A 27,167-nucleotide genomic window follows, 5' to 3' on the forward strand; every position below is an offset into this window, starting at 1 on the left:
GATTAGCTGAAGCTGCGTACCTGGTGAGGTGATGTGGCCTGCTGTGAGTGGATGGGAACTGATAGTATATAAGAGTGAGAGGCCCAGGGCTCGGGGTCTTTCGCCTACACAGTCAATGTGCAGCCCAATAAACGTGTGCAGAAGGATCCTATTGTGGTGTCTTTCTTGCTGGCGAGTCAGGCGTCCCACAAACTACTATCTGGATGCTTCCCTCTCTCCTCCCTTTCATTCCACCCTACTTCCTCCCTTCAGCACTCCATGATGATTACCCATCCCTCGTCCCTTTCTCATTAAGAAGTAGTCCAGTTTATATAACCCATGCAGGACTTGAACTTGCCATCATCTTGTTTCATCCTCCCATGTGCTTTACTGGAGGCCACTACTCCTGGAGTAATAAACTTAATTCTCACAGCATTAAAATTGTTCATGGGTTGGGCTGAGACAGAGGGGCAAGAAGGTTTACAGACTGTTGTCTTGAGACACAATTGAGATAAGAGTGGGGGATGGACCAAGAATCTGGGTTGCAGACACAGAACTTGTTTATTGAACATCAATCAGGCCAAACTTGGGGGAAGGTAGGACCATTGCCCCTGCTATCGAGCCACTGCACAGAGCTGGTAGGGCTCTGGAGTAACTGGCAATGAGTAGGTGCCATAATCCCTGGGTCTGGGCTGTCCATCGGGCACTGAGAAGCTAAAGCGCTGCAGGAGGCAGGTGAAGAAGAGGAAGAGCTCCATGCGGGCCAGGGGCTCCCCTAGGCATGCTCTGCGACCTGTGGGTGGGAGAGGGTTCAGTTAATCTAGGACCTCATTGGGGCTTCACCCTCCAAGGCACCCTGAGAAAAGACAGGCAGCCAAGTAGCCTGCAGTCACCTGCTGAGAATGGCATGAAGGCCTCATGCTTCACAAAGTGGCCCTGGGCATCCAGAAAGTGTTCAGGATAGAAGCGGAGGGGCTTCTCCCAGACAGTCTCATCCTTCAGCACGGAGGACAGGTTGGGGATGAGGGTCGTCCCCTGGCAGGAGGCACATGTTGTGAAGATGGGCCAGGGTGGGCCTGCCTAGGCCATGGTCACCAAGTTCACAGGCACAGTCTCTACCTCACACACTGGATCCTTTCATTCACCCTCACCCCTGGAGCCTCTGAGCACCTTCTCTTGTACCATCCAAGGCCCTGTGACAAAGTTTCCGTCTGCAGTGCCTCCTAAAACCCCTTAAGCTCACTTCACTGGCCATCCTTTTCCCCAGGGAATCTTGGGCAATGGCTGCAGTGTACTCACACCTAGCTCCATCCTGTTCCCATGTGGAAATCCAGTGTGTGGTGGTCTTGGAGTTTATCACCCATGTTTGCCCCATGAGGATTCTCGGACCAGGGTACCCACGCCTACCTTGGGGATGAAGAAGTCTTGGAATTTAATGTCTCGGCATGTCATATGTGGTACATTTGTTGGGATGATGTCTGCAAAGCGTTGCACCTCATGAATGACCGCGTTGGTGTAGGACATGCGGGCCTGGTCTGCCATCTCTGGACGCCGCTCCTGCCCTATGACCTCGTCAATTTCCTGGTGGACACGGCCTAGATAGATAGGATCTCTAAGCTGCTCATCCTTGAATGTGAGCCACTGGTTTTAATAAGATGGATAAGATTCCCATCAGACTGTGGGAGCCTAGGTCAAGCTAATGCGGGAGCCACTAGTTTCTCAAATGCCTCTCGCCCTCCCTCCCAGCCCCACCAGGCTCACGCTGCACATCTGGATGCAGGATCATGAGCAGCAGGGCCCAGGACAGTGTGGTTGAGGTGGTCACCATCCCTGCCATGAACAGGTCAATCACCACTATGCGAAGGTTCTTATCATTGAAGCTGCTCTCAGGATTCCCCTTGGCCTGGGCCAGACAGAAAGGGTGGGCTCAGTAGGGAGGAGTTATCCCACAGTGGCCTCCCATTATTCCCCGGAAACCCAGGGGCTGAGTTACTTGGTGATGCACAGGACTCTACCCATCTGGCCTCATAGCTCACAGGACCTCAGCGCACAGCCCCTGGCCAGATCTCTTGGAGCTGCCATTCACCTTCTCCACCTCAGCCAGGAAGGCATCAGTCAAATCTCGGGGTGACTGTGCAGGATCCCAGGTCGTCTCGTGCTCAATTAACATCTTATTCACTAAGGCTATGAATGAATTCAGCTTGGGGAAGGCTTTGTCAGGCAAACCAGGGATGTGTAGTAGCATTGGGATGGCATTCAGCACCTGTGAAAGAAACAAAACAGGTCCAGTTGCTTTTCTTTCTAATTAAGAATTCATAATTTCACACATACACACATGTGCTTGCCTGTACACTACCGCATGTGCAGTGACTCATGTTTTGTCATTAGAGAACAACTTATAGAGTAAGTTTTATCCCTTATATGGGACTCAGGTGTCCAGCTCAGGTCTCCAGGCTTGCTTGTTAGGCTCATTTGCCCACTGACCATCTAGCTCTTTTGCCCCTGGGTGCTGTTTCTGCTCAGTGTTTACCTGGACCAGTCACAGTTCTTAGCCTCTTCCACAATGGACTCCGAATCTGTCCCTACCCATCACCTGCTTCTTCCCCAGTTCTAGCCTGCATGCTCTCTGTAGCTCAGGGTGAAGAAAAGAAATATTCTACCCTTCAAATATAACAGGCTTGTGTGATTTCCCTGCAGGCTCACCCCCTTTCTAGAGCCATTGACCTTGGTCTGCTCCTCCCCTCCACTTATCTGAGGTTTGTCAACACCCAAGCCTTTCTCCCTGCACTTGGCTATCACACCAGGCCCTGACCCACCCACCCTGAATTCATACTTACTCTGATAGAATTTATAGCACAGAAGTGGCCAGGCCCACTGCTCTGAGCCACATACCTCTCCGACGAAGCCAGTGTCTTCTCCTAAGCTTTCCTTCAATGTTTTGAGCATCCTGTTGAAGAAAGGGTCTTCATACTCAAATCGACGAGCATAAACGAGGGAGGCGATCACGTTGCTCACAGCTTTACTTAGGAGGGGGCTGGGATCGAAGGGATGTTCTAGGATCAGAGATGCAAGCAAGTCATGATAGTGCCCATCAGTCCCTGCTCACACTCTCCATCTCTAACATCACCCACCGGCCTCCTTGATGAAAGCATCACAGAGGTGTCCAGCCTCCTCCATCACCCACTGCTCCAGTGATTTCTTGCCCAGGCCGAAGTCACGCAGGGTAGACACAGAAAATCGCCGCTGCTCTCGCCACTCGGGTCCATAAGGTGCAAGGATCACACCTGCAGACACATCTGTGTGTAACCGAGGGCACCTAGCTATGTTGTCTCCTCTGTTCCCAACATTTCTCTGTGGTCAGTCTTAGCAGTCAGTGCCCAGCACTTTTCTAGCACATACTGGCACCTTGCATTTCGTAGGCTCCACCCCAGTGTTTTTCCCTTGCCTTGCTGGACCGCATCATCTCCATTAGGTCTGTCTATCTTCTGCTCACCCCTCTCAAGCCCTACTCTCCCTGCCTTGCCCCCACTATAGAGCTTTGCCTTTTGATTTGTGCCCATAGCCTAGGTGATTATAGATGGGCATTAGGGGGCGGTCAGAAGTGTCTTCTCCATAGGTCACCAGCAGTTCCCGCACTGCCTTCAGTCCATTGACCACAACCACGGGCTTCCAGGCCATCTGTAGGCTGAACACATTGCCATAGCGGTTTCGAAGCTGAAATAGGACAGAACACATAGGAAGTAGAGGTTTCCAGCAGAGTGGAAGATCAATACTCTTCATACAAGTCTCTGCTTCTCTCTCTCTCTCTCTCTCTCTCTCTCTCTCTCTCTNTCTCTCTCTCTCTCTCTCTCTCTCTCTCTCTCTCTTTCTCTCTCTCTCTGTGTGTGTGTGTGTGTGTGTGTGTGTACATACACATATATAGAACTTATTGAACCTTGTTCCTGACATATGCTGGGCAAATGCTCTATCACAGACCTACATCCCTAGCCTATAGTTGGGGCACCTTGTTGCTTGGCAACCAATCTTCTCAATTCAACAAAGACCTCATAGCAAATATCATCATTCAGCTGTGACTCAGACTGAACAAGATCCTTGGGTCCCTTCATACTCCACCATACAAGAAGAAATTCAGGTTCCTAAGATAGGCAGCCAGGCCTGAGACCACACAGCAGGAAGAGACTATTGCACACACACACACACACACACACACACACACACACTCCACTTTGTTTTCCCAACAACTCTTTTTTTCTCTTGGGGGCCATCTTTCTGTCTTTCCGGTGGCTTCGACACCACCACGTGCTGCCTGGGTCACTCTGACTTCTTCTGTCCTCCACTACCACCTTTCTCACCTTGTATAAGCTGTATGGCATGTTCTCAAAGTCCACCTGCAGCAGGTTTCCCAGCCCAGGGAATGGCACAGGGCCTGGAGGGTAGCAGGCAGTCCAGCGCTGGCGCCGGTGCACCAGGTCCACCAGAAGCAGGAAGATGACTGTGAATATGACTACAGCCCATAAATCATCTCCAATCAGCAGCCCCATGGCTGCCCTACTGCTTCCAGGCTTTTGAAGGAATACTCGTTCCAGAAACTGAGATTCAAGAAAGATCCTCTTATGATGCACTGGTCCCTTATAAAGAGGGAGGAGGGGAAGGCTGCACTTTGTTCTCTGCCTTGAGCCAAGTAGCTGTGTTAATGTTCAAACAGAGCCTGTATGGGGGAAGGGGGTGTCAGAAAAGTCAAGGGAAAGTCAACGTCAGAGGTTCCTACCCTTTCTTCTTTCCTGTGGTGCTTATCCAGGGGAGTGACACTGATAGCTCCACAGAGAATTGCATAGTGGTTATGTTGGGCTGGACACTGTGAGCACAGCGGGCACATAGCCATGGACCCTGCCTCAGGGTGCAACAGTCATAGACTAATTTGCCACATGACCAGAGATCCGAGGGGCCCAAAGGCATTGTCTCAGAATGGAACAAGACCTTTTGGAGGCTTCATGGAACACTTGGCTAGTAGGATATGAGGTCTGACTGACACCGTGGGCACTATCACTATGCAGCAATGGCCACTGAAGTGGCTTATGTGGCTAGCGGATGAGGGTGAGGGAGAGGCAGTGTAAGGAAGGAGGCTCCAGCCTGTGGAGCCTTGAGCACAGGCAGGAGGTCATTCAACTCTCAAGGAAGGCCAAATTCAAAACCTGGGGACTTCTTAGCTCTCACCTGAGAAAGCTGAAAGGCTGTCACCAACTGTCAATAGAATCCTGGGGAGGCCAGCTAGATATCCATGTGGTTGTAACATGGATATTATTCACTCTTGGCTTTTTGTTAGGTCAAGCCCTGTGCTAACTATCATCTTAAGAGGGATGGAGAGGTGTCTTCCTCATGTTACATGGGCGGTGTTTTTGAAATATTTGTGACTACTGCCACACATGGGGGAGGGGGAGTATGGCCATCCTGGAGGCTCAAGGAGCACATTATTGTCAGGACATAAGTAACTTACAGGTACTGCAAGACACAGCACCTGGCTATGACAGCAAGTGCCACTGTCTGGTTTTTGTGATGAGGGGCAGTGGGAAGAAGGGGGCTGTAGCCCCTGGAGTCTTGTGTTCAGCTTTGAGGTCACTGGGTTGATCGGAGAGGCCAGACTCAGAACCTGGAAGCATCTTAGGTTAGATCTGAGAAAGCTGAGAAACTGTCAACAGTTGTTGAGAGTCCCAGAGGCCTGTAGGTTGGACCAAGTATTTATCACATGGTGGCCTCTGTCTCTTTTTCACCCTTGGTTTCTTGGTGGGGCAGTTGTTCCCTGACAATCTTCTACATGGAGATAGGTAAAGTAGTGCTTCCCTTGTGCCAGGGGTCTGTGGGCTGGGTGGGCAGGTTCCCGCCCCACACCCACACCCCTGTCTCACTGCCTGTGTCCCTGCCTATTCCTTTTGGCCCTGCCCAGCTGAGTTATAGTACGATAAGTCCAGGAGCCAACACAGGTCATGGGTGGGAGATGGGAGGCAACTGTGACGCACTTACTGAGAAGCTGAGGCAGGTAGGTTTCTTCTGGGATGACTGTGACTCTTGAGTGTCGCCTTTGGAAAGCTTAGTTGGGGCAAAGGTTGGCCAGAGGTTGGCTAGTGTTGGGTACCCTTTCATTCCTGGATGCTTACTGTACCCCTCATGGTGTGAGGCCACAGCAGGACTGTGGTCCATTAGCATAGGCTGTTACCTATGAAATCTCAAACCACAGAACCAATGCTTGAGATGATGCACTCCGCATGTAAAGAAATGTAAAATATTGAAAATCAACCTCATATATAATTCCTGGATGTTTTCTTTATTCCTAAAGTGCACACAAAGGGGACTGCTGAGCAGGATCATGACACTGACCAACCTCCATTTCCACCTCCCACACTGAAAAAGTGTTTGCAGTCGGCAAAACTGTTCTGGGACCTAGATAAGGAAGGGCCTGTGACTTATAGTCACAAAGAACATAGTCCAAGGGGTTGGGGTGCAGGGCAATGCCTGGCAATCACTGAATCAGGTTCCCCTGTGGCACTGTTTACTTGTGGGTGGGGCAGGGTCATCAGCCTCATGAAAATCTGAACTCAAGTGAAATATGACAGTTGGCACAGCGGAGACTCTTGGTTCTGAGTATAGACGTGTGAGCATGTCTCACCTGAGACAGTAGATCCCAGGTAGGAAGAAAGAGCATGATCTTTGATCATAGATGATATAATTGTGCACGAAGGAAACAGGAATGGTTTCACAATACTATCTGAGAACATCAAACAATTTCAGCAAAGGCAAAATGTCAACACACACACACAAACACTTGTTCTTTCCTAATCTAACAATGAATATGCTATATGAAATAACAATGAATAAAAATTTAAAGACAATAGAATGACAAGCAGTATTACACATAAACTAGCATTAAAAAAAGTATGTTAGGGCTGGGCAGTGACTCTCACAGTATGGTGCTTGCTGTGTAAGCTGAGGACATGAGGTCATCTCCTAGCATCTAGATACTCCAAACATTCCCACAATTCCAGGACTAGGGGGGCAGCAAAGGGAGGATGCTCAGAGCTGCTGGTGAGTCAGTCTACCTTGAGGAGTGGGCTCCAAGTTCAGTAAGGTGGAGAGGGACTGAAGAAGACGTTCAACTTTGACTCTGGCTTCAACACGGAAATGAGGATGTGCACACATGTGCATTCGTTTCCCTATGAAGAGTTGCACACAAACACACATACACACATACACATACACACACACACACAATGAATAACGTACAAAATCATCATTAGTGACTGAAAATTATGTAAATGGAATGCATCGAATAAGTAAAAACAGTTTTTGTTTTGTTTTTGATTTTTGAGACAGGGTTTCTCTGTGTAGTCCAGCTGGCCTGGAATTCACTTTGTAGACCAGACTGGCCTTGAAACCAAAAAATTCTGCCTGCCTCTGCCTCCTGAGTGCTAGGATTAAAGGAGTGCACTACCATTGTCTGGCTAAAGAAGTAAAAATTTAAAGAGAATATTAAAACAGGAAGGCTTGCTTTATTGTTCATGAACTGGAAGGAATGGAATCTAAGCATTAAATGCAGTTCCTATCAGATTACAAAATCCCTAAAATTTGTATAGAATATCAAGAGACCACAAATGCTGTAAAAGATTTTCAAAAGACTGGTAGTTTGGGAATAGAGATGGCTTAATTGGTAAACAACTTGCTACTCAAACACAAGGACCTGAGTCCACATCCCCAGGACCCAGCAATGCTTGTAATCCAGCACTGTACTTGGGGAGACAGAAAGGCCCTGGGGGTTTGCTACCTCTAACCACCTTGGTGAGATCCAGATTCCAGATTCAGAAAGCAGCCCTGTATCTAAAAGCAAAATGGAAAGTGATCAAGGAAAATGTCTGACATCAACCATTGACCTCCACATTCAAGTTCTCATGTATGCACATGAATACACACACACTCACACACACACACACACACGCACAGGAGTTCTAAAGACTCACATTTCCTATTTTTAAACAGGATCTGGCTCTGGTTCATGATAGGGCCAAATCCCAGAAGACCCACTGTATAAGCCACAGTGCACTTCACACTCTAACCTACATCACAGCACCATGAAATGATGCAGAACTTTAGAGATTCCTCCTTGAGACACTAGGGCCAGTTGACAGCTATAACTAGATCCTGACCATCATCCCCAGAGGTTCCTACTCACACAGTTAGGCTAAGAGGGTAACAATCAAAACCTGGAGTATGAGCAGAGTGTGGGATATGTTCTTATGATCTCTGTACTAATCTGATCCTAATCACAGTATTATTATGCAAAGAAGATATACACCAAAGGAGACCTCCTAGAAATCAGCCCCCAAGGACACTCATGTGACCCGTGTCTTTCAATGAAAGGCCACATATATATGGTATTATAATAAGATCATAATGGTGCAGAACTTTTTCTATCTCTCACCCACACTGTACTCACGCAGCTCCTATCAGATTACAAAATTCCTAAAATTTGTAAGGAATATCAAGAGACCACACATGCTGCCAAGCATTTTCAATGCCACTGTGTCGCCATTCCCTGTGCATTCAGTGTAGTGACATGCTTGGTAGCCTCAGAGCTGCAGGCTCTTCCTTCCGCTGCTGGTATACAGTAGGACCTACCATTTAAGTTTGAATTGGTAAGACTCTGTGAATTGCATGAGGAAATTGCCTAGTGCACTCTCCGAAGTGAGTACTTGGTGTAGTATATCTGCTCAAATGATGAGTTCTATGCAGAAGACAGTTTTAGTAGGAAATGGCCCTGGGCAACCCAATAAGAATGAAGCTTGGTGAAAAGCTAGTACCACACACAAAAACGAAGTTTGAATGGATCGAAGACCTGAAGGTATATGCTCACCTGTAAACTCCTAGGAAACGCCTTGGGACAGAAGCTTCAGTGCAGTGAGTTGTTGGTGGCCACTTGCATAGGACAGACACAGTGGCACATGCATCAAAGAACTGAAGACAAAGTGAGTGAGTGAGTGAGTGTTTTGAGACAGGGTCTCTCTGTGTAACCCTGGCTGCCCTGGAACTCCATCTGTAGACCAGGCTGGCCTCAAGTTAGAGATCCACCTGCCTCTGCCTCCCACATGCTAGGATCAAAGGTGTCCACCACTGCCCAGCCAGACTGGTTTTTTTTTTTTTTTTTAATAACTAAAAACTTCTGTGTCTTACAAGTCAGCCTGGCTGCTGAGCTGGCTTGGTGGGTGAACACCTACAACCCAGCCCAACAGTCTGAGTTCAAGCTCTTGGAGCTACATTGTGGAAAGAAAGTTCCATTTCCTCCTGGTTGAGCCAACTTCTTACTTCTACACATGTGGCACACACACCTAAATAAAAAAAAATGTTCTTTAAAATGCTCATTGTCAAAAGATGGGAAGAGAAATCACGGGAAGGAGAAACTTATGACAATCCAGGTGTGGCAAGACAGTAATACTCAGAAATAAAAATATGTATCAGATTTCTGAAGCAAATATGAGCCAAAGACTTACATAAACATTTATGCAAAGCAAACAACCAACAAGCACATAAACAATGCCCACTGTCATTTATTAGTAGTACAATGAGGCCATAACTATGTCATATTCATTAGTGTGGCTTCTATCAAAACAGTCTTAGAAACACAGGCTTCCAGGAGGCAGAGCTTGCAAACCCTTGTGCATGCTTCACAGAGTGTTAATGGGCACCGAGGACGATTGTGACTCCTCAACAAAACTAAGGATACCATCACCCAGGAGTTCCTTCAAACATACAGAAGGAAAAGGAGGTTCCCAGAAAAGGTCACTGGATATCCATGCTCATAGCTACATAGTGTCCACTGACAGATGAGTGCACAAACAGAAAACATGGAGCAGTGACGGTAGTCCCCATTTTCCACAGGACTAATCCCCAAGACCACCCTAAAATGGCTGATAGAACTAAATCATAAAGCATACTATGGCTTTTCCTATGCACAGCCAACTAGAATGAAGATCAAGCACTACCTTGGTAAGGTTAGCTCTCACTGCCTAGTGAGAGCTCAATAGTATGCAGAGAGCAATAATGGCAAGAGAGATAATGGGAGTCTGAACGTGGTCTCTCAAGTTGTTTCAGTGCTGCACATACTTCTCAAGGGATGATGAGAGATGGCACATTGTCCAGGGTGACAGGAAGGACAAAGCATGATGATGTGGCATTTGTTCTCTGTGGCTTTATTCCTCACATGTAGAAACTGTGACCCTGTGTTAAGGCAATAGATAGTAGAGTCCTCTGTAAAGTGGCTATCTGTTGGAGTGACCAATAAATCAGTATACTGTAGAAGTTAAATATTTTGGAAAAGGCCTCATTCATGTACATAGTGAGTGTGACTGAAGAAGTCAGATGTAATCATGTTATTGTTGTTATGTTATGTTATGTTATGTTATGTTATGTTATGTTATGTTATGTTATGTTATGTTGGCTCAAAATCTAACGCTAAAAATGTCTCAAATTTTCCATGTAATATTTTTAGATGGTGGCTGTCCAATCTTAATAAAATGAAGGAAAGAAAGCAGATTTTGTGGACTACTATTTATTTATATAATGGAATGTTGTTTTACCTTAAACAAGAGCACTGACATCCGCTACATACAAGGTGAATGAACCTGAGGTGAAATAAACACCCACAAAAGAAAAAAATATATATGGGATTCCACTATGTAAATTCAGATAAACACAGTGGTTGTTAGCCCCTGAATGGAGTAAGGAATGGAAAGCTATTGTTTACAAACAGAGGTTCAGGGCATTTTTCCTTTTTAAGTTGACTCCTGCCTACAGCCAATTCTCACCAACCCTGCAGCCATTGATGGGTGTCTATGTAGGTTAGCTGTCACTTGGTGAACATCAGCACAGGTGTCTCTTCTTCCTTGCTGTCTCACTTATTACTGTTAGTTATTATGTGTATGAGAGACAGGCAGCTCTTGAATTCTCTATGCAGCTCCCAATAGCCTCATGTACTGCATGTCATTGCTCTTGCTACAGTACAATCATTTTCCTATCATCCAAGTCATTTGTTGGGGAGGGGTGACACAGTTGGGTAAGTGCTGATTGTAGATTGTTGTCTGAGAGCCCATGACATAAATAGACATGAATTGAAGCTGGATCAGGAAAGCAAATGCCTGTCTTAATACTTGTTTACTGTACATCAATCTGAAATTCTTAACTTTGCTGGTGTATAACTGTAACACAGCTGGTAGGAGCTTGGGCTAACTGGAAATGTTGAAGTTGCCATGAATACTGTGCTGGACTGTCAGGTAGACAACAAGAAACTAAAGGGCAGGCTTCATGTTAGCCAGGGGCTCCCTGAGGCAAGTGAAGCAGCCCGGGAGTGAGCTCAATCAGTCAGAGATCTGGCTCCATCCTCCAAGATATTCTAGAAAAGACACAGGGATCCAGGCACCACAGACACCTGCTCAGGATGGCATGAAGGTTTCTTGCTTCATAAGATGGCCCTCAGATTCCAGAAATGTTCAGGATGGAGTTGAGGAGGGCATCTCCCAGGTGCTCTCGTTCTTCAGCACCAAGGACAGGTTGGTGATTAAAGTGTCTCTGTCTCCTGGCAGGAGGCAGAGTATGAACCTTGGATCAATGGAAATGGCAAGCTCCTACTGCTAAGTCCATATGCATAAACTCTACATCTAGAAGTGTCTTGTTATCTTAGAGGAGCCCTGTAGTTCTTCTCACCCAACCCTTTGTCTATGCTTTCTACAATCCTGTTGCTTGCTTTCATTTGTTATCCCACTTCCCTGGAAACTCTGTGGGCAATGGCCACGGTGTACAACCACTTACATCAATATGCTGGAAATTCAGAACAAGATAACATTCATTTGGTGTGGCTATACTAGAGAGGAGAGTCCATGCATAATTTAGGGATGAGAAAGTCCTATCTTTCTCTTCTTTTTTTCTTTTCCTCTTTCTTTCCCTTTCTTCCTTCCTTTCTTTCTTTTCCTTTCTCTTTCTTTCTTTCTTTCTTTCTTTCTTTCTTTCTTTCTTTCTTTTCTTTCTTTCTTTCTTTCTTTCTTTCTTTCTTTCTTTCTTTCTTTCTTTCTTTCTTTCTTTCTTTTTTGTTGACAGGGTTTCTCTTTGTAGCCCTATCCTAGAACTTGCTCTGTAGACCAGGCTAGCCTTGAACTCAAGAGAACCTCTGCCTCCTCCCAAGTGCTAGGATTAAAGGTGTGCACCACCACTGCCCAGCTAGAAGCCTTATCTTTCAATTTCACAAAATGTCACATGGGACAAATTCACTAGTATTGTATCTCCAAAGTGCTACACCTCACGAATCATAGCATTTGGTAAAAGACATGTAAGCCTGGTGTGACATTTGTGGAAGCCACATCTGCCCCATAATACCATCAGTCTCCTTTTGGACATGGCCTTGAGACACACAGCATATTGCTTCAGTGGTCTGAAGTACAGGGGACTTCACCCAACATTCTATTTCCATGCTAAGGGCTGATCCATGTGAGAAAGATATCTATCACTTTCGTAGAAATCTGGTCAAGCCAATGCTAGGAGCCACAAGTGTCACATAATTCAGGGTTTGCAGCTATACTTTTCCTTCCAGCTCTACCCTTACACCACATATCTAAGGGCAGAGTCAGGCATAGCAGTACCTGGGCTAGCAGGGTGAGGTGGCCACCATCCCTGCTTAACAGGTATGAATATTCTCCTCTGATGAGGCTCTAGGTGCATGGAGATTGCTCTACATAAGACACTATGGTGACCATGGTACCTTGCAAAAGTCAACTTCCACCTTCATTAGGTAGATCCAGCATCCTAAGGAATCGTGGCATCAATCGTAGATGAGGGATGAACCACATTAGTTTAGTTTAGGATTAGGACATTCTTCTATCTCTGTGTTAAGGGCTGCTCCATGTGAGGATTATGTTAGGGCTAGAGGGGTGTCCCAGAAGTGAGAATCTGGGTTAGGTTAACCTTATCTTACACTCTGGTACTTCTCTCCTCCCTTTCTTGTGTCCTTCAGACCATCACCCACAGGCCTATTGGCTAGTACAGCCTTAGTCATCCACTGCTCCAGTTTTGTCGTTTTTTGTTTTGCCCAGGCTGAAGTTACGGAGGGTCAACACATAATCTCTGCCACTCCTGTCACTTCTAGTCCATGAAGTACCACATGTGGTGTGCATGTAAGCAAGTACTCCAGGCAGTGTACTCTACTCCCAACACCTTCCCTCCTCTGGGTTCAGCACCATCCTAAGATGCTGCGCCGGTTCCTTCTACGTACTGTCTCCACCATAGAACCCAATGGCTTTTACTGAATTGTTGACTACATCATCACTCCCATTAGTGTCTGTCCTGGTCACTGACTCTTCTGTGCCATTTTTGCCACCCCATACACATCCAGACCTTTGCCTTTGGATCTGAGACTAAAGCCCAAGTCTTCACACTTGGAACTGGTAGGTGGTCTAAGGTGTTCTCTTCTTTACCAGCACTCCTGCTACTGTGTGTTGGTCACACTGGTTCCTTAAAGGCTACCTGTAGGCTGATCAGCTCTTTGAAGCAGTGCTGCAGCTAAAGTGGAAAAGCAGAGTGCTTACAAGTGAAGCTCCCCAGGAGACAGCAAGAACCAGTAAGATCTGCCACAGGAGCTTTCTGTTGTGTGTTGCTTGTTACTGTCCTCAGGGCCTTAGATATGTAGAGCAAACACTCTACCACTGAGCTGCATCCTCAGCATAAGATCTGTTGCCTTGTGGCTGGGAAGTCTATCATGTAAGTTCAGCAAAGGACTTACTCGATACACTTGCTCAGCAGTGACCTAGCCAGAACCAGCACACCTGTTCTCAGTTCCTTGAGGTACAAGGACCACCAAGAGATCTGATCTGCCACAGCACCTCTTTTCCTGACGGATTTCTAGTTGTACTAGACCCTAACATTCCTGCCCCCGCCCCCCAATCAAGACCTCCTCCAATAGGATCAATGGCTTGGAACGTATGACTTCTGCTGTGTCTGATTGGATCTCAAATCTGAAGCACAGCCTGCCCTACTTGGGTTTGTCCTTCTATACTTCTGCTCTTGGAAGTGCACGATCTTCAGGTCCCGAAATCTTTCTTTTGGAGGTTTGTGGATTTACTGTGTACTGCTAAGGTCACCACGACCTATGCTGACTTCTATCATTAACTCCCTCACTTTGTACAGATATGTTTTCAAACTTTACTTGCAGCAGGCCGCCTAGCTCAGGAAGTGGCACAGAACTTGGAGGATAGCAGACAGGTCAGTTATCCATCAAGCCCACCACATGCAAAAGAGAGCTGTGGATATGACCATTGGCCACAGTCCAGTCTGCAGCCCCATGGCTGCTTCCAGGATTCTTTGGGGACCCTTCTTGGTCCTTATTCCAGTCACTCAAGGAAGAAAATACTAGCATTGCCTAGGCACTTTGTTCCTTACAAAGGAGCTAAGGCTGCCCTTTGTTCTCTTGTGCTAAGCCAAGCTGTTAACTGGCAAGCTAGAGCAGTAGTTCTCAGTCTTCCTAATGCTGCAGCCCTTTAATACAGTTCTTCACACTGTGGTGACCCCCAACCAAAAAAATCATTTCGTTGTTACTTCATAACTGTAATTCTGTTGTTATGAATTGTTATTATCAGATACGTGACTCCTGTGAGGGATCATTTGACCACAACACACAAATGAAAAGGGTTCGACCCACAGGTTGAGAACCTGCTGTGCTAAAGCATGAAAGTGGAAGGAAAAATAGGCTGGGCAGGCTAGGCTCCATGGCCCAAGCACCACTGGCCCTCTTGTTTGCAGAAAATGATGGCCTGATGTCAAGGAAAGGCTAAGCTACCTAGTTATGGTATCAAGTGCTAGTAGAATGGCCTGTGTGAACAAGCAAACAACAGTAAAAGGAAGGCAGTTGGAATCTACATAATCTTTAGAACAAGTCTGAAGTCATTCAGTTGATTACACAACCTGGAACTTCTTAGATCTGGCCGTGGAATGAAACTTCTGGTCACTGTCAGAGAGAACTGACATCTAAAGGATGGTCCAGTTGCTTTTCAAACAAAAATCAATCTTCATTTACTTCTTGTGTGTCAAGTCTGCCCCCAAGTCATTTTAATGGCATATGGAGAGTGGTATTCCCCTTATGCTAGAGGCCTGTGGTTAGGATGGGCCAACCACAGGAAAATTAAAGAGTGAGGCTTGTGCCTTCCAAGACTGGTACTTCTGTGCCAGGCACTGCTGTTCCCACCACACGTGCCAACTCATTAGTTCTCCCCAGGGTCCTCAGAGGCAGGTGTTTTCATGCTATAAGAGCATAAGTGATAGCAAGTCAACGTGGTATTGCACTGTACTGACCACTACTTGCTCTGAGCAGCGACTCTGTACTGCTTGCACATGATAGTCCACTGATGACCATACTGACTTATTGCTTTAGAAAAACGCAAACTGCCCATGCTTTGGGACCCATGTCACGGGGTTAAATGTACAATGTACTGGTGGGCCCTCTGGACACGCTCATGAGACACTGAGCTTCAAAATACTGTAGTTATGAGGTGAACTAGGTCTACACTTGAGTCCTGTAGGCTTCAGAGAGCCCTATATGACCCAAACACTATTGTGAGAACTCTAGACCAGTTCCGAAGCTGTAGTAGCCAGCCAGTGTAGGTCCATTAAGAGGAAGGTTTGGTCACTTTTATGACATTTCTTTGTTTGGGGAATAGCCATGTCAATGGAAGGAAACTTCTAATTCCCAGCTCTACCCACAAGAGTGCCAAATGTCTAGCTTAAGAAATGGGCAGCCTCTTGAGCTGCAGTCCCAACAACCATCACTGGGGGGAGCCAGAGATTTCAGACAGGGGAAGCTGCAAACTCATAGGAGTAGATCCAAACTCATAGGAGTTGTTTAGTGGGCAGTTTCTATTTTGCAAGATGAAAAAATGTCAGATCTTTGTTGCAGGACATAAAGAAAATATTCACACTTCTAAAAAAAATCACAACTCTAAATTTTAATATGCTTTTAAAAGAGAGCCTAGAGAAATGGCTCAATGGCTAAGAGTGCTGGTTGATCTTCAGAGGACTCAGGTTCAGATCCCTGCACCCACATGCCAGCTTACAACTGTTCTGTAAATCTAGTTCCAGAGGACCTTCTACAGGTACTAGGCACACAAGTAGAACACAATCATACATAAATAAAAATTAAAGGTTTTTATGAAGTCAAGTACATTTTTATTTAAGGGATTTGATTCCTTTGCTGTCCCATCCAGGTCATCTGAAAATACCTCCTTCTCCAAGGAGATCCAGTTGTACTTTTCATTTACATTTCTAATGTTATCCTCTTTCCTGGTTCCCCCTCTGCAAACCTCCTATCCGATCCCCTCTTACGATGTTTCTATGAGGGTGCCCCCCCCACCCCCACGCCTCACAGGCCTAGCATTCCTCTACACTGGGGCATCAAGCCTTCACAGGACCAAGGGCCTCCCCTCACATTAATGCCAGATAAGGCCCTTTAGCTCCTTCAGTCCTTCCCTTAACTCCTCAGTCCAATGGTTGGCTGCATCCACATCTGTACTGGTCAGGATCTGGCAGAGCCTCTCAGAAGACAGCTGTATCAGGCTCCTGTCAGCAAGCACTTCTTGGCATCAGCAATAGTGTCTGGGTTTGGTGCCTGCATGGATCCCCAGGTGGGGCAATCTCTAGATGGCCTTTTCTTCAGTCTCTGCTTCACACTTTGTCCCTGTATTTCCTTTAGACAGGAGCAATTCTGGGTTAAAATTTTGGAGACGGGTAGGTGGCTCCATCCCTCAACCAGGGGGGACCATGGATATGGTCTTGACAGGTTCTCCCTCCCCTTTGTGGTATTTCAGCTAATGTAATCCCCATGGGGTCCTGGGAGGCTCTTGCTTTCCTGGCATCTGGGATTTTCTGGTTGCTACCCCAAGTTCCCCATCCCCCATTGCTATATGCCTCTTTTCAATTTCCTGACCCTCTGTGCATCTCCTCCAATACCTGATTCTGCCCCTCTTTTCCCCCTCCTTCTCTCGTCCTCCCAAGTCCCTCACACCCTCTACCCACTTGATTATATTGTTTAGAGTATTAGTATCTACATACATACCTATCAGTATGGTTAACATAAAGAATATCTCCACATGCTGGCAAGGATGTTAACAGGAACTCCCATTCATGGGTCATAAGAATAGCAAAAAAAAAAAAAAGAAAAAAGAAAGTTTAGCAGTTGTTTATACAACATATCTTTACCATATGACACACTGATCTGAAAACGTGTGCTTACACAGAAACCTGCACAGTATTTATGGCAGCTCTATTCATAAGTGCCCAAATTGGAAACAATAAAGATGTCCTTTGGCGAACAGGAAGTAGGAAAAACTGGGCATATCTAGACAATGGAGTATTTTTTTGGCAGCAGCAAAAAAAAAATGAACCGTGTCGCCATAAATACATGAAGGAACCATAAACATGTATCACTAAGTTGGAAACAGCCAATCTGAAGTGGCTGTATACTGTATGACTAACTATACACCACTCTAGAAAAGGCAAACCTATGAAGATGATAAAAGGACCACTGGCTGTCAGGTTTTGGAAGGGAAGGGAGAAGCAATTGGCACAGCTGTTTTAGGGCAGCGAGCTGTGCTGTAAGAAGCAGTAATGGGGGCGCACGGGTGTTATAAGTTTGTGTAAATCTATGAAGTATCCAGTGCACAGCATAAGGAGCAAACCTTGACATAAATCACAGACATAACAGGTGATTATGAAGTATCATGTAGGTTTATCACTCACAATACATGTGCTACTCCAGAGGGCCACACCCACAGTGAGATGAGCTGCTGCAGGATGCAGGTCCATAGGAGCTTATCTTCTGCCCAAAGCTACCGTGAACCTAAAACTGCTTTCACAAAACCTATTACTACAACACACATGCACTGACCTTAGAAACTGCAGGAGCTGAAAGGCAGAGTCAGCCACGGCACTGCCCAAGTCAGGAAACTGCCATCAAGAGGAACTGAATAGGGTCACTGCCCACTCAAGTCATTTCTGAATCTCATCAATAAAGCTGTGCTCAGGTACCACCAGCAAATGGAATGGGAACAAAAGAACAAAAGGGAAAGTGACGAACATCGGCTGTCAGGAAAATATTTTCCTCAAGATACCCATTCTTCAAGTTTTATGGCTTAGTCCATGACACCTGAAATATATCAATTTCATTTTAACCGTGTTAATCCAGGTTACCAACAAGAGACGCTAACCAGTTCAAAAGCCATCATTTCTATTCAGGTCTTGTCCAGCTGTCTGAGCACGGTCCCACAGCTGACACAGCACACGGCTCAACATTCATACACCATCCACATGGGTGTGGTGAGAAATGGACCACACTGCTTGATATACCCATAGAGCAAAATTAACCTGCCATTTCTGCAACCCCAAATTGATGAGCACATTAGAACTCATTTATAATTGCTTACTTCCAACTCAAAGGAGTATTTAAAATATTTGTTTTCTTTAAAAAAAAAAAGTCCATTAACATTACACTTTTACAATCCTTAAAAATCAATGCTGATTGAGAATATGTCCTCAAGTCAACTGCAGAAAGTCAGAATGGGCCCCACAGGAGGCAAAGAACCCTGGGGTTTGGTTTCAGGCTCCGCTGGCAAGGACCACCTGGCCTTTCAGAGGAAAAGGAACAAAGGGATTGATTGGGACTGATGGTAGCCCCCTGGGGAATAGAGCCAAAGACCTCCTGGGAGGGCCATTCTGGAGAAGGAAGAGACACATTCACTTAGAGTAAATGAAAAGGGACACAAGGTTAAAATGAAGTTTATTACGGTTTTGTTTTGTTTTGTTTTGTTTTAATTTTTTTGATTTTTGTTTTTTTAAATAAAACTGTTTGTAAAACAGCTATTTTATCCCCACGGCAGAGTGACCCCTGAAAGATGCACATATCCCTTCTTAAGGCCTTAACAAGATTTTTTTTTTGTACTTTTTTCTTTTTTTAAAACTCATATTTAAAAATTATACAATTTACATCAAAACAATACAACATAAAGAATCACATAGCATGGGCAACATATATGACAAGCCCCCTTTCCACTCTAAAAAATAAAAGCAATAGAGAAGTGTTAAAGTGGCTGACTCTGGTCAGTTTAGTGCACCCACATGGCTCACGCCACAGTTCTCTCCCAGACCCTGCTTGTTTCAGCAGCAGAGGCCTGGGCCTCCATGGTTTCCATGGATGCTGTGGGTCCCCCCAAGGGTCCCAACTACGTGGAATGTGCCAAGGAAAGAGGACGCCAGAGATAAGCAATTCCTTGGGTACACCTGATGCTGTGGGGCTACTCTACCTACTTGGTGGGGCCACAGTGATCCAGGATACAGCCATGATGTTGGGGCATCTGCCAATTTCACCACTACCACCCCACCCCCCGCAAAAAAAAAAAAAAAAAAAAAAAGGGAAAAAAAAAAAAAAAAAAATAGTGTTTCTGGAAAAAAAAAAATTTATTTTTGTGTTTAAACATCATTCCCCACACTTTTGAAAATGACCACCCCCATTCTGTCCCCCTCCCCCAAACTTCCCCCGTGAGACAGATCCTAACCAAGGGAAGGGTGGTTGTCATTTGTCTGCTCTCTCAGTCCTGGGTCTAGTGTTCACTGAATTGTGAGACAGGCTAAAGATCAAAGCCACACCCCATCCTTTATGAGATGAGTTTGTTCAGTTCAATTTCACATTTAAATTTCATTGTCATTGGAACAAATTTTGAATTAACTAGATAATTTTAAAATAGAATCAAAAGGGATAGCGCACCTTTCATTTAAACAAAGTCTTTCCAGACTAAAAATAGATTTATATATATATATTTTTTATCCCTCCCTTTTAACTCCCCGTTTCCCCATCAGCCCACCCCTCCCCCCTCCCCCACATTGTCACTATGGAGATTGTGTCCATGGAAACAGCCATTCCAACATCTTGTATCTTTCTTTTCCTGTGGTGTCACCAGTTTGAGTGTGATGTGAGAACATAGGAAGGAAGTGCTGGCATGGGCAGGCGCAGCGCAGCGGGGGTGCAGGGCAGGGCAGGGCAGAGTGGGGTGTGGTTGCACAGCAGGAGGATTCCATTCCATCACATGTGTCCTCCACCTTCTCATCTCCACAGTCTCACCTGGAAAACAAACAGTAGGCACTGGGTGCTTCCAAGTTCCATATGGTCTCAGCACAGCTGTTGTAGCAATGGGAGAATATGGCTTTCAACAGGGATCTTATACTCAGACCTTTCTGTAGATGGCTGCTGATTTTGAACACATTCAAGCTCAATGCCTCCACTATCATGTGGCTTTGGACCCACTGGTTAAGGCATCAGTGATGCAAGAGAATGAGCCTTACAGGGAAGGGGCCAAGACAGGAAAGTATTCCTTGACCTCCATGACTGGGCCCTGTTTGAGAGTTTGTGTATGAATCTTGCCAGCATAGTAAGGTCTGTGGTTGGCTCAATAACTTGTAGCAAGGCTCAGTCCTCAAAGTAGCTACGAGTATTCTACTGTTACTGAAACCGAGAGCACCTACCCAGATCATCTCACAACCATTCTCTAGCTGAGTCTGTTCTTCCTGCAAGTAAGACTTTCCAGAGCCTCTGGTGGGGAGGTGGGATAGGCCTAGCCCATTTTCTGAGGCTTGCATAGAGCTGGGAGTTTTAATTCTATTAGTTCTTCGGGAACCTGAGGTGCTCAAGAGGCTCTGGGGCTTCTCTCATCTATCATTTCTGGTTTCAGGAAGTTACTCTTATGACCCATGTAGAGCAAATAGTTTGTTCAAGAGACTGAGGAGTGTCTCATGGTCTGTCTTTTTTATATGAGAAGGGTTCAGGGAGACACAATAGTTTCCAAGGAATCAGTCCATAAAAATTACACCAAAAGTCACTGTTGATGGCAAGTTGCTCTCATCCTTGCTTTCTGCCAATATCTGCACTTTCTGCATCTATCTGTCTTGGGTTTTCTCTTTGTCTCTTCCTCAAACCTCTCCTGCTATCACCACCAACAGATAAACAAACTTCAGGAAAAAACAGGCCCTCTGTGTAATAACTGCTTCCACAAAGCTTATCAATAAGCAATAGCTGAGAAGGCTGGCATGTGTCCAGGAGTGGAGAATGTACCATTCAGAAGCACACATATATACATCTGCCCTTGCTAAGTGCTTTACAAAAACACCAACAAGGAGGAAGACACTTTGCAGAGACAGCAGTGTATATACTACAACCTAGACTGCAGCTCTGGGAACGTAGGTGTCTTATGATGGTACTAAGGTGCCTTAAAATCCATCTTCAAGATGAAGCAGCTCGTGTTCTTCAGGAGCTAACACTTGCAGATATTGGGTTTCATTGCCTGAAACATGGCTCAGAGGAGGTAGCTAGGCCTCGGGCCTATGTCAAGTAAGTTCTCTGTCATTCCAACCTGATGAGGATCAATATCTTCTTTAAATCTCACGACACGTGGATGTTTATCACTAAGAACGGTTTGTGAAGAGGGTGGCTCGGTACAAAGAGCTGTCGCCTGGCATTTGGGTTCTGTCTTCACAACCACGAAACAATAAGCTTCTTGATGTTCAGCAGGTAGAGAGAGCACTGGGTTTCGTTCTGGATGCCCCCAACATACCCTGTGGCCTGAACCTGAGAGGGTTCCCTTTGTATCCTTCTATTCCAAACACTCAACCTGACTCTCTCAACAGCAACAGGCATTACCCAGCTCATCTATGCCAGGATTCAGAGGCAGTCTCCTCTCTGAAGCTCACATATGATCCCTACATAAAGAGGAAGAGTTCTCTGAGAGAGATCTAATTCTGACCCCATATCAACATAAGTTATAAGGGTCCCCTTTCAGAGGAGTAACCCCAGTAGCACTTCCCTGGACGAACCTAGGGTTGGAGTGACACTCATCTGCGGATGGGCCACCTGCTGCCCAGAGGGAACAGGGAGGATGCATCCCTTTACTTTCCATGGCTGCTCTGTGTAGGGCATGTGGGTAGGTGCTATTCCTAGCACCCAGGACAGAGCATCACTTCAAATAATGGTTTCTGTTCCCTGTCTACTGCATCTCAGGATCTACCAGGGAAGCTATGGTCCCTTATCCACATCTGCAATCTAGCCCGAGAATAACAATCTTAGTATCACTGATACTGGTGATGCTTTCTCATCCCCAGAAATGGGTGGAGGTGGTCTATTGGGCAACTGTTCAAAGACTTTACTGTTCTGATCCTCTTAGCCTGGTGGTGACAAGTGCATAACCCCCACATGCCAGAGAGCATCTTCTGTCCTCTAGCTCTGGCATGTTCTGCAGACGGAGCAGTTGTAGCTCTCAGAAACACTCAGCTGGACAGTAGCAGCAGCAGCTTAGTATTTGCTGAGGCCTCATCAAACCCTCATTGAGTTCATCACTATTCTTTCTTTACCTAAGAAACAGAAGCAATGAGATACTAAGTAGTTTTAACCTCAGTTCCAAAGCCCCTTCCTCACCATTCTGTGTGAAAAAGTGGGACACCAGTAGATCAGGACACATATGGACACTCACTGCCCATTTCCTGCCTTGTGTAGGTCCCTGTTAATGGTGGCTCTCGATCTGATCCTGAGTATGAGTGTTCCTTGAGGACAGGACAGTGGTATGATTCTGTCTCTGACCATAAGGTTTCAGCAAATACTTGGCACTTGAAGGATACTGACTGACCTCGATGTAACAGCTGAACAGACAAACCAAGATAAAAAATTTACATTTACATTTCTTTTTTTGTGGGAAGAGTCTATAAAAAGAATATTCCAGACATTAAGACTGGATACTGGCTCTGTCCTTTTATTCAATAGGTGACTGCTACAACCTCAACAGACTTGAGGCCCACTCAACACAAGGGTCAGGCCTACTATGACCAGATACCGGCCTGGGAAGTACAGAGTACAACTCACTGTTCTGCTCAAGATCTGGGGCTGGAGCTGGAAGAGCCCAAGAATAAGTAGGAATGACAACCAAGGTCCCAAACACATGAGTTATCAAGGTCTGGATTCTAAAATTCAGGCTACAATTAAAGACAAAACCAAGTTCCACCTCAGCCAAGCCTTCAAGGACACTTACTTCAAGAATATGTCTCATGACCTGCTTAGAGTTTGACTCTAACCACTGGGCCAACTTAAAGAGACAATCACACAGAAACTGCAGATTCTACTTAGGTGACATTCAAGTCCATTAGTTCCACTGAAGGCTAATGTAAATAGTTCTCCAAAACATACACACACATATGCTTGTGTGTGTGTTGTGAGAGAGAGAGAGAGAGAGAGAGATCACCACTTGGTCCTGAGAATCACAACACCTATCCTAGAAGGACAAGTGTACAGCTTGTACAAACCAGCAACTTCTAAAACTGCAGAGCTGACAACGCCTTGTTAGTCCATTAGTCTTCATGTTAGGATCTTGTGCCCCAAGAGCAAGTAGGTGGTTTTCATGAACCTTTCACACTTTGTTCTAGTTTTGGCATTGCCAACTGCTCCGTGGAAGAGGCAGACAAAGACAAAAAGCACTGTAACAAAGCACCCTGCATCCCTGCTAGGGAGCCCTGGGGAGCCCACATCTGAATCCAGACCTATGGCACAGCAAGGTGCAAGCAGCCTTCTCTGAAGTCAGTAAATGAACCACCAATTAAACAAACATTTTCATGGAGGAGGAAAGCCAAATACTCTGAGATGAATTCAACTGTTTTTCAAATTTACGATTTTTTCCAGAAAATGACACAAAAAAAAACCTCCTAGATTTTAGTCTAACCAGGGAAGAGGGCAAACCCAACAGAGAATGAGCCTGTTGTGGCTGTAGGAACAGAGGACCCTATTTAGAGAATTATCCCTCAGAGACAGCTAGTACCTTTGCCCACTGGAGCAACAAGGCCTCCTGCCATGTAAGTTCCATTCTCTTCAGCCTACTTTTTCTCATCCTTCAGTGACATGCAGAGCAGAGAGGACAAAGCAAGCCTCCAGACCCCATCTCCACTAAACTGCATTCTTATGGCTGTATGACCACACTCACCACAGTTTAATATCTTGATACCATTAAGAATATAGTGAAAGTAGATGATAAAAGTCCAGTAAATCTCATTTGCCTTGGTTTTTTGTTGTTTTTTTTTTTTTTTGGGGGGGGGGGTGCTAAGACAGGGTTTTTCTGTGTAGCCCCGGCTGTCCTGGCACTCATTCTGTAAACCAGGATGGCCTCGAACTCAGAAATCCGTCTGCCTCTGTCTCCCAAGTGCTGGGATTAAAGGCATGAGCCACCACTGCCTGGCTTGCTTTTTAAAAAACAAACAAACAAACAAAAAAAACAAAAAAGAATTCTTCACAATACTGGAGTGGGATTACAAATAATAAAATTTGGAGAATATTCTGTTTGTTTTTTCTTTAAAAAAAAAACCATAGTATATAAGCCTTACCAAAATTTAAGGATTTTTGTTTGTTTGTTTGTTTGTTTGTTTGTTTTGTTTTGTTTTGTTTTTAAAGTGACCACTGGTTAGATTCCACTAAGGCAAGAGTCAAAAGACCAGGCTCCTGGCAGAAGATCCCCACCCATAGGGTTGTCTTAGAAGCTCTGCCTTTAGGACCATCACTCATAGGCTCATTTGTCAGCTGTTCACTAAAAGGGCTAACTTTAGAAAAGTTGTCCTGACTCCAATTGGCAGTGGATAGTTAGTTCTGAAGCCTCTACCATCTTCTTGCAGACATTCAGGAAGCTAAATAACAAATAAAAAGCTGTTCTGTTCTTGCTTTATTAATCCACATGACTAAATGCTGGTGGTGCAGCCTAGAGCCATTAGGAGGCCAGAGGCCAGATACACATGGAGCTGGGTGAGGAGGTGGTGGGAGCTCAGCAGGCCCCAACTCACCTGTGCTTGCTGTCCATTCCCACGTGCACACTTCCCCCCTCACCCCCGCTCGGACTGCTCTGTGCTGAGGCTGCCTTTTGCGGTCTTGTTCTGCAAGGGGGGGAGAGGGCATGGAAGGGGAGGCTGATGCCGGCCAAAGCCAAGAGACAAGACAAAAGGGACAGAACAGGAAATACAGTGTGTGGGAACCAGGAAGGGTAGACGTAAGGACAGGAATGGCACATGGAAAAGGAAATAAAAAGCAGAGTCAGTACTGAATGACAAACAGGAGGCACCCAGACTGGGCTTGCTGAGTAAAAATAAAGAGAATACTGTCTGATCCTAAGACCCATCTCTGAGAATTATTCTTAAAAGCAAGCATAATCTGTCAGGAACATTCTGAAGACAGTCCTCTAAAGATGACTCCTTTAGTATTTTCCGGCCCTATCTGGAGACTGAGTGCCAATGACCACCAGGTGTCAGTGTGACCTCAGCTACACAGATCCAAGTACAGGAAAACAGGGGCAGCAGGGCAGCAGAAGTTTCCACCTTTGCCCTCCTCCTTCATCCCATCCCATGCTTTCTGTTGTACCACAGAAATGGGTACAAGTCTCATCTTTTCACCTTTCCTAAAGGAAGTGAGCATTCACCACACTGGGAAATGGGCCGGCAGAAGCCATCACCTATACACCGCTGGGTTGCTTCTGCTGCACTACTTGAGAGAGAAAGAGGGCTTCTCCCAGGCTCTGGAGTTGGCCTACTTACTAGTGTGAGAGATGTTTCTAGACCAGGCCTTGCACCAACTCATTAACCAGATCCACAAACTAGATAGAGTTCTACTAAAACTCATATACAAAGCAGTAAGTTTTATTGGGTCTGATATTTAATTACTCCTGAATCACAGACATTCCCCTCAAAAAACTAAACCTCTTCCCAACCTACCACGAAGGCTGTTGGGCCCCTTCCCCAGGGAGTCATTCAGTTCAGTGACATGCCACCTTCCAAAGGCCAGGAGAAGGCTGCAGCTACAGCATGGGGAACGGGCACGGGTGAAGCCGCCCCAGTGTCTGGGGCTTACCCCTAATTCCCAGCTATATAGTCAGCCCCACTGAGAGTGCAGGGGTCAGTGACTCACCTTGTGCTTGGGGCACCTCACGGAGAAATTCTCCTCATGCAGCAAACAATCTACAAAACAAGACAGTCAGATTAGAATGTATGCTTAACTGAGTATGGCTATACTGGTTGGACAGATACACATAAATGTAAGGGGCCTCAATACTGATTTATTTCCTTCCTAATTCCAAATGTATATATGCACTACTGTTTATAAATAAACCAACAGTACTTGTGGAGAAACCAGATGCCATTGGACATATATGTATTTCCCCTAGCTTTATTATGTTTAGTGGATTATCCAGGGAACTGCCATGGGGCGCTCACATGGTAGCTGGAGACCCTATACTCCCTTCCAGGAGCTTTGGCTGTGCCTGGATTTCAAGTCATTGAACATTTAACGCCATTTAGATCTGCATCTTAGACACGCAATTGTTTTCCTCATATTCTTTGCTTCTTGGACCACACTGTAGTTCCTAATAGGAAAACATTGACATCCAAAATAATCTATGGTACATTAATATGGCATCAGTCACAAAACAAAACAAACCCTAGTATTTTAAAGTGGTTGATGCTTTGGGTAAATAACCATGATACTGTGATACAAAAATCACCCCCAACAACCAGGACATATAAATGTATAAATAAACTTTAATTTTTTAAAAAGGTGTATTATTTATTTTATTTATGAGTACACTATAGCTGTCTTCAGACACACCAGAAGAGGGCATTGGATCCTTTTACAGATGGCTGTGAGTTACCATGTGGTTGCTGGGAATTGAACTCAGGACCTGTGGAAGAGCAGACAGTGCTCTTCTCCCCACACCCCCAACCCCAGACAGGGTTTCTCTGTGTAGCCCTGGCTGTTCTGGAACTCACTTTGTAGACCAGGCTGGCCTCGAACTTAGAAATCGCCTGCCTCTGCCTCCTGAGTGCTGGGATTAAAGGCGTGCGCCACTACGCCCGGCTCCAGTCAGTGCTCTTAACCACTGAGTCTTCTCTCCAGCCCTAAATTTCATTAAGATGTTTTATATTCATTAAAAGAAAAGCCTTAAAAGAATTCTACAGAGCCAGGCGTGGTGGCGCACGCCTTTAATCCCAGCACTCAGGAGGCAGAGGCAGGCGGATTTCTGAGTTCGAGGCCAGCCTGGTCTACAAAGTGAGTTCCAGGA

At 45.6% G+C, this 27,167-nt stretch overlaps 2 protein-coding genes across 9 annotated transcripts in view; both read right to left on the reverse strand.

Moving 5' to 3' along the window:
* Positions 1 to 517: 517 nt before the first annotated feature.
* On the reverse strand, positions 518 to 4,611 carry LOC110310469 (cytochrome P450 2D26). The gene is made up of 9 exons (XM_021183456.2): positions 4,332 to 4,611; positions 3,522 to 3,693; positions 3,111 to 3,263; positions 2,872 to 3,032; positions 2,066 to 2,242; positions 1,741 to 1,882; positions 1,387 to 1,574; positions 873 to 1,014; positions 518 to 772 (listed from the first exon to the last, which is right to left on the reverse strand). Exons 1-9 carry the CDS (start codon positions 4,518 to 4,520, stop codon positions 594 to 596), a joined length of 1,503 nt encoding a protein of 500 aa, XP_021039115.1. The 5' UTR covers positions 4,521 to 4,611; the 3' UTR covers positions 518 to 593.
* Positions 4,612 to 16,697: 12,086 nt separating this feature from the next.
* Positions 16,698 to 27,167, reverse strand: part of Tcf20 (transcription factor 20) — a 178,330-nt gene continuing 167,860 nt past the window's right edge. For 4 of the 8 annotated variants that reach the window (XM_029470172.1, XM_029470173.1, XM_029470175.1 and 1 more), the window contains exons 4-6: positions 26,018 to 26,067; positions 24,904 to 25,026; positions 18,622 to 20,164 (exon numbers count right to left, since the gene is read on the reverse strand). In XM_029470172.1, coding sequence (XP_029326032.1) covers positions 24,943 to 25,026; positions 26,018 to 26,067 — 134 coding nt within the window. In that variant the 3' untranslated portion in view covers positions 18,622 to 20,164; positions 24,904 to 24,942. Of the gene's footprint in view, positions 16,739 to 17,107; positions 18,197 to 18,621; positions 20,165 to 24,903; positions 25,027 to 26,017; positions 26,068 to 27,167 lie in introns of those variants that run through there. The other 4 variants (XR_003835008.1, XM_021182820.2, XM_029470174.1 and 1 more) reach the window with 4 other exon arrangements.

The sequence above is a fragment of the Mus caroli genome, chromosome 15 (genome assembly GCF_900094665.2).
Source record: "Mus caroli chromosome 15, CAROLI_EIJ_v1.1, whole genome shotgun sequence".
Lineage (NCBI taxonomy): Eukaryota > Metazoa > Chordata > Mammalia > Rodentia > Muridae > Mus > Mus caroli.

Bases quoted from the DNA above. Each gene is read 5' to 3' on its own strand.
- LOC110310469 (XM_021183456.2), bottom strand. From the start codon at position 4,520: ATGGGGCTGCTGATTGGAGATGATTTATGGGCTGTAGTCATATTCACA. The intron at 3,694-4,331 runs GTGAGAAAGGTG...GTCCTATTTCAG, and splicing joins TGCCATACAGCTTATACAAG to CTTCGAAACCGCTATGGCAA. The intron at 773-872 runs GTGACTGCAGGC...TCCCACCCACAG, and splicing joins CTTCATGCCATTCTCAGCAG to GTCGCAGAGCATGCCTAGGG.